Genomic DNA, 18,844 nt, shown 5'->3' with positions numbered 1-18,844 from the left:
ATGAAGTGGTTGAGTTTCATATCAAAGAATTTTTATTATTCTAAGCAAGACAAAGAATGCTTTAGAAAATTAATCTCCTTAACCTATAGGGTTTCGATTTCTACCATCTCATCAGAGGAGAGAAAATATTAGCAAATAGTTATAAAGGTATGAACCCTATTTGCTAAAGTCAGTGAGACATGGAAAGCCAAGCTAAAGTCAGTGAGACATGGAAAGTTTATTTGCTCTATCTTGAATATCGAGCAATTCCTGTTTAGATGGGATAACTTATAGAATATTACTGCCAGTAATATTTTGCAAACCTACAATCTCACGTTTCCATAACAACTGATTGTTAAATAAAAACTATTCTGAAGTATATATATATATATATATATATATATATATATATATATATATATATATATATATATATATATATGCGAGATAAGTAACTTGCAACTGTTGCCAGTACCAACTGTTATTGTTGTTGTGCGCTAGACCTTATTTTTTTATATGATCATCCGGGCAACGCCGAGTGCCAGTTAGTTTCTTAGGAGAATATAACCGTAATCTTAGGTTCTTGTAACTATTGTATTCTTTCAGCATGCTTTTCTTTACATTCCTATCCGTTCTTTTTTTCCAGGTCATTCGACTATAAACAGTGAGAGACTAATGTTAAACACCAAGCAGCAAGTAAAAAGTACATCATTGAAATAATGGAACACTCTCCTTAGTCATCTGATCCTTCTCTGCGTGAATTTTTTATGTTCCCAAAGTTTGAAGCTGTGGAAGTCTTGAAGAAGGCTTTAACGACAGAGCTGTGAGATATGCCAGAAGAATCCTTCCAGCCGTGCAGAGAAACAAGGCCAAAAATGATGGAAACATCCGTTAGACTCGCTAATTATGCATCGAAAGGATACCATAATACTTAGTTTGTTATGAAATAGGTAGAACAGAATAGATTATCTTTCTATCGATCTAGCTGTCTGTCCATCTCGATCTATCTATCTATCTATCTAACTAACTGGAGATGTAGACAAGAGATGGATATGATGAATATTTATAAAACCTGTCAAAATATAACAGAGATCATAGACAAGTTTACCGGAAGCTCTGGTCAGCTTATCGGATCTATGTGTGAGTCACATGATCAGGTTAGCTAGAGATCAGAGGAGCTGGAACTTGGGATTGAAACAGAGCAGTTGGGCTTTACGGTTGTCTCTCCTCCCCTCTCAATGTAGACTGTTACAACACAAGCTAAGAAACTCACTTTCCGTTTTCATCTGCGCAACATCCTGGAAAGTGAAATAAAAACTAATATGAAAACCAATCATGGTCTTGGAGTCAATGTGTTTCGTCCAAAAGGTTCCAGCCCCCTCCAAGAACAAGATGAAGTCAGGATGGACCAGGTTCAGTGAGCAGAGAAGATAAACGTATGTCGAAGATACACATAGGACACACACGTGTATGCATATGAACATTAGAAGATCACGAAACATAAAGCGGGTTCAGAAAGTGAAGAACCACTAATAGACATTTAGTAATACATTTAGGACACGTCACAAACGAACACGAAACGTATACACTCGTTTACATAAGTGCCGTTCATGTTAGAAAACTAACATGGCTCATTTTGGTGCCATTTTTGGTACACCATTATATAACAAGTTTGCTGCATATTATCAAAAAAAAAAAAAGGCCCATGCAAAATTTGAATTAGATCAGCCTAGTAGTTTCCGAGAAAAAGTAAAACAGGCAGTCAAACAGACAGACTTAGAACAATATAATATAGATACAAATATTTATTGTATTCAAATTAGCTTAAAAATATTATTCTCTGAAGAAAATATTTTAAATCTTGTGTGCCAGAAACTTTACAGGTCACTATACACAAAACATTAAAAGCTTGATTCATGCAAAAATATTTTTTAAATGACTTACTCTGTTCTGCTGTTTTTCTCAAAGACTTCTGTTCATAAAGTTTTCTCTGGATGAGACCATCATCTTCATCTGATGCCAACCACCTGTTGCAAGAGAAAATCTGCTTGATACCTGTCGATGGGCAGTCAACAATCACATGATCCAAAAACCAACCTGGAGCTCTGCCAGAATTATCATGACCGATTTCAAGCTGTCCCAACGGACTAAATGCTTTTGGAACCGTTATGTTGAAAACGTCCGTTTTTCCACGTTCAAATTTGCCATCTTTGAGCCAAATCTTGCCGCTACAATTCTGCTGTTTCTTACTGTCATAAAGACAGACAAAAACCTTGGAATTTGTTCCTGCATGCTTCATCTCGCCAGTAACCACGGTTATTATAAAAGGGCAACCTAGGCAGAAGAGGAAAAACAGTGATCAAAAATTATCATACCTTTAGTGAGACACCATGTTACGAAAGTATTAAGATCGAAATTACATTTATCTAGACAGGAATTAATAAGAACATGTTCGTCTTCATCAAAATAGTTTCTCGTGGTATGACGAGGGGCGTGCAATAAGTAATGCCCCTGACCCACTTCCAGTTGTCTGATCTAGCTGAAATTTTGCATGTGCAATAATTTATATCTCTATGGATTATGTGGCAAATTACAGCTCTGAACTCATTGTGGTTTCTGTTTTACAGGTGTTTGAACTGAGTCAGGTGTGAAATGGAGCCTGTTGAATGTCAAGCAGTGATCCAGTTTTTGTATTTGAAAGGACGCACACCACAGGAGACTTTTGATGAAATGAAAGAAATTTATGGTGATAATGCCACACTATATGATCTTGTAAAACGCTGGCATCGTGAATTCAAACATGGCCGGAAGTCTGTGGAAACAGCTCCCAGACCTGGTCGCCCCTCTTCTGCCATTAATGAGGCATCTGTCCGTCAAGTTGAGGCTGCCATTTTGGAAGATCGGCACATTACTATTCGCCAAATAGCTCAAGATGTCAAAATTCGTACAGGGTCTGTGGAAACTATCATTTATGACCATTTGTATATGCATAAAGTGTCTGCCAGATGGATTCCCAGGTTGCTCACACCATTCCAGAAGCGAGAACGCATCAAGTGCTCGAGGATGAATTTGGAGATGTGCCAAGAAGATGAGTCAAAGTTTTTCAAAAGACTGACAGATTTCCTGGTAAAGGGTACCACAATTACAGGAGCCTATTATGCTTCACTTTTGAGGAAATTAAGGGAAGCTATCAAAATCAAGAGGCAGGGCAAGATCAGCAGGACAACGCTTCAGTCCACAACTCGCATGTTGCCAGATCAGAAGCACGGGCGTGTAGTTATGAAATCATCCCCATCCGCCCTACTCTCTTGACCTTGCACCCTCTGATTTTCACCTCTTCCCAGCCATGAAGTTGTTTTTGAAAGGAAAGCGTTTCTCAGATGATGCAGCGTTGATTTCTGAAGTCACGTTGTGGTTGGAGAACCAATCTGGTGTGTTCTACAAAAACGATCGCCAGAGCTGCATCAAACGATGGGAGAAATGCATAACTCTGGGTGGTTCCTATGTAGAGAATGACTGATATCTGTGCCAAGTTTCGTTGCTCTACTTCTATGGGAAGTTGGTCAGGGGCATTACTTATTGCACGCCCCTCGTAAACTCATTTATTCCAATGAGTGATTGCCTGAAGAACATCTGAAACTTCTCTTTTGTTATGGTGTAATACTCCATCAACCTTAATTATTATTATTATTATACTTATTATTATACTTATTATTATTATTATTATTATTATTATTATTATTATTATTATTATTATACTTATTATTAAAATTATTATTATTATTATTATTATTATTATTATTATTATTATTATTATTATTATACTTATTATTAAAATTATTATTATTATTATTATTATTGGTCCCCCGACAAAAGGATGGTAGACCTGTAAATTCAACCTTGTCAGTTCATCTGTTCGTCTTCCCGCACTTTTCTCAATAACTACGTCTTGGAATTAAAAAAAAAATTGCCAAACATAAAACATGATATGAGTAACAACTCTGGTTGCCCCCCTAGGGGTGCCTTTCGGGTTAAAATGGCTAAAATTGACACTTTCGTACTTATAAAAAAAAATTGATGCCTTGAATTTCCATAAAACTTTCTGAAAAGTTGTAACTGATTTCTATATAATTTTGCTTGTCTATACTTTGCGATAACTCTTGCGTGTGCCCTAGGAGCTTTTTTAGGGCTAATAAAAACACTCCATTTTTGGAACTATTTTACCATATTTGTCCAAAATTTTCTGTGTATGTCTATTTAGCAGTTTTGCATGGTGCTGAACTCAAGTTTAAATATGTTAAGGCTTTGGGGACTTTTGGTGCTAAATGGGAGTGGAGCAAATGATGGACTTAGTCATTTCTTGTTTTGCATGATGCAGAACTCAGATTTACATAGGTTAAGGCCTAAAACTGCGCGTTTGTTCATTTTCACCAAAATTTGACGTCCCCTGGGGACTTTTGGGACTAAATAGGGGGAGACAAATGCTGAACTTAGTAATTTTTTTATGCCTCGTTCACTGTGCACTCACGGGGGACCATGCATGCTTCACTTGTTATTATTATTATTATTATTATTATTATTATTATTATTATTATTATTATTTTGTTTAAAATTTCATATTACATGCGTTGGGCAGCTTTAAGAACTTGACTTCCAAACTAACCTATCTCTGGCCAGATCTGTATTTATTTCGTTTTCGTTTGAATTAATCTCTTTCACATTTCCTCTCATGTTTTCTTTGGCTTTTCTCTGCCAACTGATCGTAGCACTTCTATTGTTCTACATTTGCTAACCCAAGCATTCTCATCCATTCTCTCAATGTGACCATATCATCAAAGTCTCCTCTTCTACACACATCTCCCTTTACTGTCCAGATTTTGTGTACCTCTGAGCTCATCAGATCCAAGCCCCTCTTTAAGACACACATTACACATCTATCGTATCATTCCTGTGTCATTTCTATTCATGCAATGCATTTCCTCGAGGATTTTTAATTTTAATTTAATTTTTAATTTAATTAAACATGCTGTCTGGAGAAGTCGAGGTATGTTCAATACCATCAAAAGTGCTGCAATTAAATCTTATGTTCTTTTGGATTATCAACTTGCAAGTATTGAAAGTAATAACTAATTTTGTGGCACACATAATTAAATCACACTTTAAATAATCCAAGAATCACTCTGCTAAACATGAAATATGACCTGAACGTTTTCACACATACTCATATAGATTGATATACTTTTTATATTTTGCAATTTTTGAGATGAGCATTATTATTATTTGGATTATTCGGACTACTGCTCTATTTTACGACGTGTAAGTCAATATAACTTCCGACCAGAAGATTGGAAGTTATACTGTATCTTGTCGAAATTGGGTATTTTTCTGTTGACCTCAGAAATATTTATGGAATTTTTAACTAAACTCTTGATTTAATCTACATAGAGGAAGCTTACTCTCGTTCCATCAGCCATAACTGGATAGAAATCTTATTACAAATATCGTCTGTACTGAGGATTGGACGAAGGTTCGGTTCAAAAGTCTGAATTGATCTTTGATGTTGTAATAAAAATTCCTGAGTTTGAAAAGCTGCAACTGAAGAAAGTGAGATGTTACATCGGCTGAAACGTTCAAATAATGTTATGCAAAAATTTCACCCACACAAGGAAAAAAATTCAAAGTAAACTTCTTGGAAAATAAACAACAGGATTTTCAAAATAAAAACCTTTTTATAACATCATGAAAAGATAACAATAAACTAAATTAATAGTTAATTTAATATTTTATACATTTGTATTGTTTATGCAATAAGGGGACGGATTCCATAATTAATATCAGACATTTAATATGATTTCATATTTAATATCAAACATTTAATATGATTTCATATTTAATATCAAACATTTAATATGATTTCATATTTAATATCAAACATTTAATATGATTTCATATTATTTATCAAACATTTAATATGATTCCATATTTAATATCTAACATTTACTATGATTTCATAATTAATATCAAACATTTAATATGATTTCATATTTAATATCAAACATTTGATATGATTTCATATTTAATATCAAACATTTAATATGATTCCATAATTAATATCAAACATTTAATATGATTTCATAATTAATATCAAACATTTAATATGATTTCATATTTAATATCAAACATTTGATATGATTTCATAATTAATATCAAACATTTAATATGATTTCATATTTAATATCAAACATTTGATATGATTTCATAATTAATATCAAACATTTGATATGATTTCATAATTAATATCAAACATTTCATATGATTTCATAATTATTATCAAACATTTCATATGATTTAATATTTAATATCAAACATTTAATAGGATTTCATAATTAATATCAAACATTTAATATGATTTCATATTTAATATCAAACATTTAATATGAGTTCATATTTAATATCAAACATTTAATATGATTTCATAATTCATATCAAACATTTAATATGATTTCATATTTAATATCAAACATTTAATATGATTTCATATTTAATATCAAACATTTAATATGATTTCATAATTAATATCAAACATTTAATATGATTTCATATTTAATATCAAACATTTAATATGATTTCATAATTAATATCAAACATTTGATATGATTCCATATTTAATATCAAACATTTAATATGATTTCATATTTAATATCAAACATTTAATATGATTTCATATTTAATATCAAACATTTGATATGATTTCATAATTAATATAAAACATTTAATATTATTTCATATTTAATATCAAACATTTGATATGATTTCATAATTAATATCAATCATTTAATATGATTTCATATTTAATATCAAACATTTGATATGATTTCATATCTAATATCAGACATTTAATATGATTTCATAATTAATATCAAACATTTAATATGATTTAATAATTAATATCAAACATTTGACAAGATTTCATAATTAATATCAGACATTTGATATGATTTAATATTTAATATAAAACATTTGATATGATTTCATAATTAATATAAAACATTTGATATGATTTCATATTTAATATCAAACATTTAATATGATTTCATATTTAATATCAAACATTTAATATGATTTCATAATTAATATCAAACATTTAATATGATTTCATAATTAATATCAAACATTTAATATGATTTCATAATTTATATCAAACATTTGATAGTATTTCATAATTAATATCAAACATTTAATATGATTTCATATTTAATATCAAACATTTAATATGATTTCATAATTAATATCAAACATTTGATATGATTTCATAATTAATATCAAACATTTAATATGATTTCATATTTAATATCAAACATTTAATATGATTTCATAATTAATATAAAACATTTAATATGATTTCATAATTAATATCAAACATTTAATATGATTTCATAATTAATATGAAACATTTAATATGATTTCATATTTAATATCAAACATTTGATATGATTTCATAATTAATATCAAACATTTAATATGATTTCATATTTAATATCAAACATTTGATATGATTTCATAATTAATATCAAACATTTAATATGATTTCATATTTAATATCAAACATTTAATATGATTTCATAATTAATATCAAACATTTAATATGATTTCATATTTAATATCAAACATTTGATATGATTTCATAATTAATATCAAACATTTAATATGATTTCATATTTAATATCAAACATTTGATATGATTTCATAATTAATATCAAACATTTAATATGATTTCATAATTAATATCAAACATTTCATATGATTTCATATTTAATATCAAACATTTAATATGATTTCATAATTAATATCAAACATTTAATATGATTTCATATTTAATATCAAACATTTAATATGAGTTCATATTTAATATCAAACATTTAATATGATTTCATAATTAATATCAAACATTTAATATGATTTCATATTTAATATCAAACATTTAATATGATTTCATATTTAATATCAAACATTTAATATGATTTCATAATTAATATCAAACATTTAATATGATTTCATATTTAATATCAAACATTTAATATGATTTCATAATTAATATCAAACATTTGATATGATTCCATATTTAATATCAAACATTTAATATGATTTCATATTTAATATCAAACATTTAATATGATTTCATATTTAATATCAAACATTTGATATGATTTCATAATTAATATCAAACATTTAATATGATTTCATATTTAATATCAAACATTTAATATGATTTCATATTTAATATCAAACATTTAATATAATTTCATAATTAATATCAAACATTTAATATGATTTCATAATTAATATCAAACATTTAATATGATTTCATATTTAATATCAAACATTTGATATGATTTCATATTTAATATCAAACATTTGATATGATTTCATATCTAATATCAGACATTTAATATGATTTCATAATTAATATCAAACATTTAATATGATTTAATAATTAATATCAAACATTTGATAAGATTTCATAATTAATATCAGACATTTGATATGATTAAATATATTAATATAAAACATTTGATATGATTTCATAATTAATATCAAACATTTGATATGATTTCATATTTAATATCAAACATTTAATATGATTTCATATTTAATATCAAACATTTAATATGATTTCATAATTAATATCAAACATTTAATATGATTTCATAATTAATATCAAACATTTAATATGATTTCATAATTAATATCAAACATTTGATAGTATTTCATAATTAATATCAAACATTTAATATGATTTCATATTTAATATCAAACATTTAATATGATTTCATAATTAATATCAAACATTTGATATGATTTCATAATTAATATCAAACATTTAATATGATTTCATATTTAATATCAAACATTTAATATGATTTCATAATTAATATCAAACATTTAATATGATTTCATAATTTATATCAAACATTTAATATGATTTCATAATTAATATCAAACATTTAATATGATTTCATAATTAATATCAAACATTTGATATGATTTCATAATTAATATCAAACATTTGATATGATTTCATATTTAATATCACACATTTAATATGATTTCATAATTAATATCAAACATTTGATATGATTTCATAATTAATATCAAACATTTAATATGATTTTATAATTAATATCAAACATTTAATATGATTTCATATTTAATATCAAACATTTGATATGATTTCATAATTAATATCAAACATTTGATATGATTTCATAATTAATATCAAACATTTAATATGATTTCATAATTCATATCAAACATTTAATATGATTTCATATTTAATATCACACATTTAATATGATTCCATATTTAATATCAAACATTTGATATGATTTCATAATTAATATCAAACATTTGATATGATTTCATATTTAATATCAAACATTTAATATCATTTCATAATTCATATCAAACATTTAATATGATTTCATATTTAATATCACGCATTTAATATGATTCCATATTTAATATCAAACATTTGATATGATTTCATATCTAATATCAAACATTTAATATGATTTCATATTTAATATCAAACATTTAATATGATTTCATATTTAATATCAAACATTTGTATATGATTTCATATTTAATATCAAACATTTCATATGATTTCATATTTAATATCAAACATTTAATATGATTTCATATTTAATATCAAACATTTAATATGATTCCATATTTAATATCAAACATTTCATATGATTTCATATTTAATATCAAACATTTGATATGATTCCATATTTAATATCAAACATTTAATATGATTTCATATTTAATATCAAACATTTAATATGATTTCATAATTAATATCAAACATTTAATATGATTTCATATTTAATATCAGACATTTGATATGATTCCATATTTAATATCAAACATTTGATATGATTTCATATTTAATATCAAACATTTGATATGATTTCATAATTAATATCAAACATTTAATATGATTCCATATTTAATATCAAACATTTGATATGATTTCATATTTAATATCAAACATTTAATATGATTCCATATTTAATATCAAACATTTAATATGATTCCATATTTAATATCAAACATTTCATATGATTTCATATTTAATATCAAACATTTCATATGATTTCATATTTAATATCAAACATTTAATATGATTTCATAATTAATATCAAACATTTGATATGATTCCATATTTAATATCAAACATTTGATATGATTTCATATTTAATATCAAACATTTGATATGATTCCATATTTAATATTAAACATTTGATATGATTTCATATTTAATATCAAACATTTAATATGATTTCATATTTAATATCAAACATTTGATATGATTTCATATTTAATATCAAACATTTAATATGATTTCATAATTAATATCAAACATTTAATATGATTTCATAATTAATATCAAACATTTGATATGATTTCATAATTAATATCAAACATTTAATATGATTTCATAATTAATATCAAACATTTGATATGATTTCATATTTAATATCAAACATTTAATATGATTTCATAATTAATATCAAACATTTAATATGATTTCATATTTAATATCAAACATTTGATATGATTTCATATTTAATATCAAACATTTAATATGATTCCATATTTAATATCAAACATTTCATATGATTTCATATTTAATATCAAACATTTGATATGATTCCATATTTAATATCAAACATTTAATATGATTTCATATTTAATATCAAACATTTAATATGATTTCATAATTAATATCAAACATTTAATATGATTTCATATTTAATATCAGACATTTGATATGATTCCATATTTAATATCAAACATTTGATATGATTTCATATTTAATATCAAACATTTGATATGATTTCATAATTAATATCAAACATTTAATATGATTCCATATTTAATATCAAACATTTAATATGATTCCATATTTAATATCAAACATTTGATATGATTCCATATTTAATATCAAACATTTAATATGATTCCATATTTAATATCAAACATTTAATATGATTCCATATTTAATATCAAACATTTCATATGATTTCATATTTAATATCAAACATTTCATATGATTTCATATTTAATATCAAACATTTAATATGATTTCATATTTAATATCAAACATTTGATATGATTCCATATTTAATATCAAACATTTGATATGATTTCATATTTAATATCAAACATTTGATATGATTCCATATTTAATATTAAACATTTGATATGATTTCATATTTAATATCAAACATTTAATATGATTTCATATTTAATATCAAACATTTGATATGATTTCATATTTAATATCAAACATTTAATATGATTTCATAATTAATATCAAACATTTAATATGATTTCATAATTAATATCAAACATTTGATATGATTCCATATTTAATATTAAACATTTGATATGATTTCATATTTAATATCAAACATTTGATATGATTCCATATTTAATATTAAACATTTAATATGATTCCATATTTAATATCAAACATTTGATATGATTTCATATTTAATATCAAACATTTAATATGATTTCATAATTAATATCAAACATTTGATATGATTCCATATTTAATATCAAACATTTGATATGATTTCATAATTAATATCAAACATTTAATATGATTTCATAATTAATATCAAACATTTGATATGATTCCATATTTAATATCAAACATTTGATATGATTTCATATTTAATATCAAACATTTAATATGATTTCATATTTAATATCAAACATTTAATATGATTCCATATTTAATATCAAACATTTGATATGATTTCATATTTAATATCAAACATTTAATATGATTTCATAATTAATATCAAACATTTGATATGATTCCATATTTAATATCAAACATTTAATATGATTCCATATTTAATATCAAACATTTCATATGATTTCATATTTAATATCAAACATTTCATATGATTTCATATTTAATATCAAACATTTAATATGATTTCATATTTAATATCAAACATTTGATATGATTCCATATTTAATATCAAACATTTGATATGATTTCATATTTAATATCAAACATTTGATATGATTCCATATTTAATATCAAACATTTGATATGATTTCATATTTAATATCAAACATTTGATATGATTTCATATTTAATATCAAACATTTAATATGATTTCATATTTAATATCAAACATTTGATATGATATTATAATTAATATCAGACATTTGATATGATTTCATATTTAATATCAGACATTTAATATGATTTCATAATTAATATCAAACATTTAATATGATTTCATATTTAATATCAAACATTTAATATGATTCCATATCTAATATCAGACATTTGATATGATTCCATATTTAATATCAAACATTTAATATGATTTCATAATTAATATCAAACATTTAATATGATGTCATATTTAATATCAAACATTTGATAAGATTTCATAATTAATATCAAACATTTAATATGATTTCATATCTAATATCAGACATTTAATATGATTTCATATTTAATATCAAACATTTCATATGATTTCATATTTAATATCAAACATTTAATATGATTTCATATTTAATATCAAACATTTAATATGATTTCATAATTAATATCAAACATTTAATATGATTTCATATTTAATATCAAACATTTGATATGATTTCATAATTAATATCAATCATTTAATATGATTTCATATTTAATATCAAACATTTGATATGATTTCATATCTAATATCAGACATTTAATATGATTTCATAATTAATATCAAACATTTAATATGATTTAATAATTAATATCAAACATTTGATAAGATTTCATAATTAATATCAGACATTTGATATGATTTAATATTTAATATAAAACATTTGATATGATTTCATAATTAATATCAAACATTTGATATGATTTCATATTTAATATCAAACATTTAATATGATTTCATATTTAATATCAAACATTTAATATGATTTCATAATTAATATCAAACATTTAATATGATTTCATAATTTATATCAAACATTTAATATGATTTCATAATTAATATCAAACATTTGATAGTATTTCATAATTAATATCAAACATTTAATATGATTTCATATTTAATATCAAACATTTAATATGATTTCATAATTAATATCAAACATTTGATATGATTTCATAATTAATATCAAACATTTAATATGATTTCATATTTAATATCAAACATTTAATATGATTTCATAATTAATATCAAACATTTAATATGATTTCATAATTAATATCAAACATTTAATATGATTTCATAATTAATATCAAACATTTAATATGATTTCATATTTAATATCAAACATTTGATATGATTTCATAATTAATATCAAACATTTAATATGATTTCATATTTAATATCAAACATTTGATATGATTTCATAATTAATATCAAACATTTAATATGATTTCATATTTAATATCAAACATTTAATATGATTTCATAATTAATATCAAACATTTAATATGATTTCATATTTAATATCAAACATTTGATATGATTTAATAATTAATATCAAACATTTAATATGATTCCATATTTAATATCAAACATTTGATATGATTTCATAATTAATATCAAACATTTAATATGATTTCATAATTAATATCAAACATTTGATATGATTTCATATTTAATATCAAACATTTAATATGATTTCATAATTAATATCAAACATTTAATATGATTTCATATTTAATATCAAACATTTAATATGATTTCATATTTAATATCAAACATTTAATATGATTTCATAATTAATATCAAACATTTAATATGATTTCATATTTAATATCAAACATTTAATATGATTTCATAATTAATATCAAACATTTGATATGATTCCATATTTAATATCAAACATTTAATATGATTCCATATTTAATATCAAACATTTCATATGATTTCATATTTAATATCAAACATTTGATATGATTCCATATTTAATATCAAACATTTAATATGATTTCATATTTAATATCAAACATTTAATATGATTTCATAATTAATATCAAACATTTAATATGATTTCATATTTAATATCAGACATTTGATATGATTCCATATTTAATATCAAACATTTGATATGATTTCATATTTAATATCAAACATTTGATATGATTTCATATTTAATATCAAACATTTAATATGATTCCATATTTAATATCAAACATTTAATATGATTCCATATTTAATATCAAACATTTGATATGATTCCATATTTAATATCAAACATTTAATATGATTCCATATTTAATATCAAACATTTAATATGATTCCATATTTAATATCAAACATTTCATATGATTTCATATTTAATATCAAACATTTCATATGATTTCATATTTAATATCAAACATTTCATATGATTTCATATTTAATATCAAACATTTCATATGATTTCATATTTAATATAAAACATTTGATATGATTCCATATTTAATATCAAACATTTGATATGATTTCATATTTAATATCAAACATTTGATATGATTCCATATTTAATATTAAACATTTGATATGATTTCATATTTAATATCAAACATTTAATATGATTTCATATTTAATATCAAACATTTGATATGATTTCATATTTAATATCAAACATTTAATATGATTTCATAATTAATATCAAACATTTAATATGATTTCATAATTAATATCAAACATTTGATATGATTCCATATTTAATATTAAACATTTGATATGATTTCATATTTAATATCAAACATTTGATATGATTCCATATTTAATATTAAACATTTAATATGATTCCATATTTAATATCAAATATTTGATATGATTTCATATTTAATATCAAACATTTAATATGATTTCATAATTAATATCAAACATTTGATATGATTCCATATTTAATATCAAACATTTGATATGATTTCATAATTAATATCAAACATTTAATATGATTTCATAATTAATATCAAACATTTGATATGATTCCATATCTAATATCAAACATTTGATATAATTTCATATTTAATATCAAACATTTAATATGATTTCATATTTAATATCAAACATTTAATATGATTCCATATTTAATATCAAACATTTGATATGATTTCATATTTAATATCAAACATTTAATATGATTTCATAATTAATATCAAACATTTGATATGATTCCATATTTAATATCAAACATTTAATATGATTCCATATTTAATATCAAACATTTCATATGATTTCATATTTAATATCAAACATTTCATATGATTGCATATTTAATATCAAACATTTAATATGATTTCATAATTAATATCAAACATTTGATATGATTCCATATTTAATATCAAACATTTGATATGATTTTATATTTAATATCAAACATTTGATATGATTCCATATTTAATATTAAACATTTTATATGATTTCATATTTAATATCAAACATTTAATATGATTTCATATTTAATATCAAACATTTGATATGATTTCATATTTAATATCAAACATTTAATATGAGTTCATATTTAATATCAAACATTTGATATGATTTCATAATTAATATCAGACATTTGATATGATTTCATATTTAATATCAGACATTTAATATGATTTCATAATTAATATCAGACATTTAATATGATTTCATATTTAATATCAAACATTTAATATGATTCCATATCTAATATCAGACATTTGATATGATTCCATATTTAATATCAAACATTTAATATGATTTCATAATTAATATCAAACATTTAATATGATGTCATATTTAATATCAAACATTTGATAAGATTTCATAATTAATATCAAACATTTAATATGATTTCATATCTAATATCAGACATTTAATATGATTTCATATTTAATATCAAACATTTCATATGATTTCATATTTAATATCAAACATTTAATATGATTTCATATTTAATATCAAACATTTAATATGATTTCATAATTAATATCAAACATTTAATATGATTTCATATTTAATATCAAACATTGAATATGATTTCATAATTAATATCAAACATTTAATATGATTTCATAATTAATATCAAACATTTAATATGATTTCATAATTAATATCAAACATTTAATATGATTTCATAATTAATATCAAACATTTAATATTATTTCATAATTAATATCAAACATTTAATATGATTTCATAATTAATATCAAACATTTAATATGATTTCATAATTAATATCAAACATTTAATATGATTTCATAATTAATATCAAACATTTAATATGATTTCATAATTAATATCAAACATTTAATATGATTTCATAATTAATATCAAACATTTAATATGATTTCATAATTAATATCAGACATTTAATATGATTCCATATCTAATATCAGACATTTGATATGATTTCATATATAATATCAAACATTTGATATGATTTCATAATTAATATCAAACATTTGATATGATTTCATAATTAATATCAAACATTTAATATGATTTCATAATTAATATCAAACATTTAATATGATTTCATAATTAATATCAAACATTTAATATGATTTCATATTTAATATCAAACATTTAATATGATTTCATAATTAATATCAAACATTTAATATGATTTCATAATTAATATCAAACATTTCATATGATTTCATATTTAATATCAAACATTTCATATGATTTCATAATTAATATCAAACATTTAATATGATTTCATAATTAATATCAAACATTTAATATGATTTCATAATTAATATCGAACATTTGATATGATTTCATATTTAATATCAAACATTTGATATGATTTCATATTTAATATCAAACATTTGATATGATTCCATATTTAATGTGAATCACATTCCATGCCTATGTATAGCTTCAATTTTGCATATCACGCACCTAAATCGTATTTGAATTGGAAATGAATCTTATCGAAAGCATTATTTATTCATTAAAAACTTCAAAATAAATTAATTACACGCAAGACCAATAATTCATTTAAAAAATTGGAGAGATTTTATATTCACACTGGTCTATTGCTATTCTAAACAATGCCCAATGAACCAATCAACATTCACTGGCATCTGTCAAATGTTTATGAAGACAAAGCAGTTGATGTTAACAAAGTTAAAGGATAGCTTCGTTGATTTCAGAATGGCGACAGACATGTGAATGACAAAGCATGCTCCGGACTTTTATAACTGTCACATCAAAATACGTTGGCAAAAATGCATGGAGAATGATGGTTATTATGTATAAAAATAAATCCTGGAGTACACAATGTCGCTTGTTTTAATAGTATCACTCCTGTCTTCATAGCTCTTCAACTTTTTGAGTTTAAAAAAATAAGTGACTATACTTTGGAATGACCCTTGTATGACAAAAAGCACTTGAGCCGCCTGTGCTCAGCTATCGTTCATTGAAAATGGTGGTGACTAAAAAAGCACAAAAGTCGCTTGTTTTAATAGTACCACTCCTGTCTTCGTAGTTCTTCAACTTTCTGAGTTAAAAAATAGGAGGCTTCACTTTTGAAAGACCCTGGTAATTAAAAAATATATCTAATTAAATTGCCATGTATTAAATATATGGGGCAAAATCATGTTCACATAAGGATTCAATTCTAATTAGATAACTGAAGTTAAACCTTATTTAAATCTAGTCAGTCCCAAATAGGTCACTATTTGGGAATACCAGCTGCTGAATGTGAGAGGATGGTGGCACCTACTTGCAAAATTCCCGTCCTGATGATACTTTTAGCAAGTACTTCAGGATTAGAGACAATAAAACAATTACCCCATGAGTAGGAGTTTTCATGAAGCTCTCTAGAGCACACACACACACCCACATATATATATAAAAGTGAAATTGTCTGTGTGTGTGTGTGTGTGTGTGTGTACATTTCCCTATCAAATTACTCTGTCAATTTTCAGTCTATAGACTTGAGATTTGACATAAAGGGTATTGAGATTTAGGAAAATCTTTTTAAGTGGTTTTCGGCCAGAAAATTGACTATGAAGGGGTCAAAGTTCAACGATTTAACCTTTAAAAACTCTACCAAACTTCTCTGCCAATTTTGGGTCTAAACACTTGAGAATTTAGATGTAGGTTACTTGGACATAGATTAAACTTTTTAATTTGATTTGAGCCCAAAACAATAAATGTTAAATTGAGGTAAAATTACTCAGCCAATTTTTAGTCTAAACATTTGAAATTTTACATAAAGTGTCTGAACATAGAGCAAGCTTTTTAATCGATTTTTGGCTGCAAATTTGGCTGCCAAAGTTCAAAAGATTTTACCTTTGCGTTCTCTAGAAAACTATTCAGCCAATTTTAGGTCTAAACATTTGAAATTTTACATTAAGGGTATTTAGACATGCAACAAGCTTTTTAATCGATTTTTGGCCGAAAATTTGGTCAGAGTAAAAAGAGTTGACCTTTGCAGACTCTATCAAACTCCTCCGACAATTTTGGGTCTAAACACTTAAAACCTTAGACGTAGGTTACCTGGACATGCGTCAAACTTTTTAATATATATACATATGCACATAAAGTTTTGATAGGGCCCGAGCAAAACCGGACTGAACTGCTAGTATATATACATATATAAATATATATAGAGAGATAGATACTTACATTGCTGTTTTCAAGCAGTTTACATGCTTAAAACTTAAGCATGATATACTAACAAAAATCCTATTTAAAACTTTAGCGTGAGAAACAACTGAAAACTTTTTCAAATTTAAATTTAACAAACGAATCAAAATATTATTTCAAACTTAAGCATGACAGACTAATAAAAATGCTATTTTATATTAAAATGTGACACTCCACTGGAAACGCCA

At 23.2% G+C, this 18,844-nt stretch overlaps 1 protein-coding gene across 1 annotated transcript in view; it reads right to left on the bottom strand.

Annotated features, from left to right (window-relative positions):
- Positions 1-18,844, bottom strand: part of LOC145256408 (lipoxygenase homology domain-containing protein 1-like) — a 798,046-nt gene that overhangs the window by 317,035 nt on the left and 462,167 nt on the right. The window contains exon 13 of the mRNA XM_080115275.1: positions 1,924-2,313. Coding sequence (XP_079971401.1) covers positions 1,924-2,313 — 390 coding nt within the window. The remainder of the gene's footprint in view (positions 1-1,923; positions 2,314-18,844) is intronic.

This window comes from Euprymna scolopes, chromosome 32 (genome assembly GCF_053919585.1).
Source record: "Euprymna scolopes isolate OS-2025 chromosome 32, ASM5391958v1, whole genome shotgun sequence".
NCBI lineage: Eukaryota > Metazoa > Mollusca > Cephalopoda > Sepiida > Sepiolidae > Euprymna > Euprymna scolopes.
The sequence above is the reverse complement of the archived record's forward strand: the minus strand, read 5'-3'. Positions and strand labels throughout refer to the sequence as shown.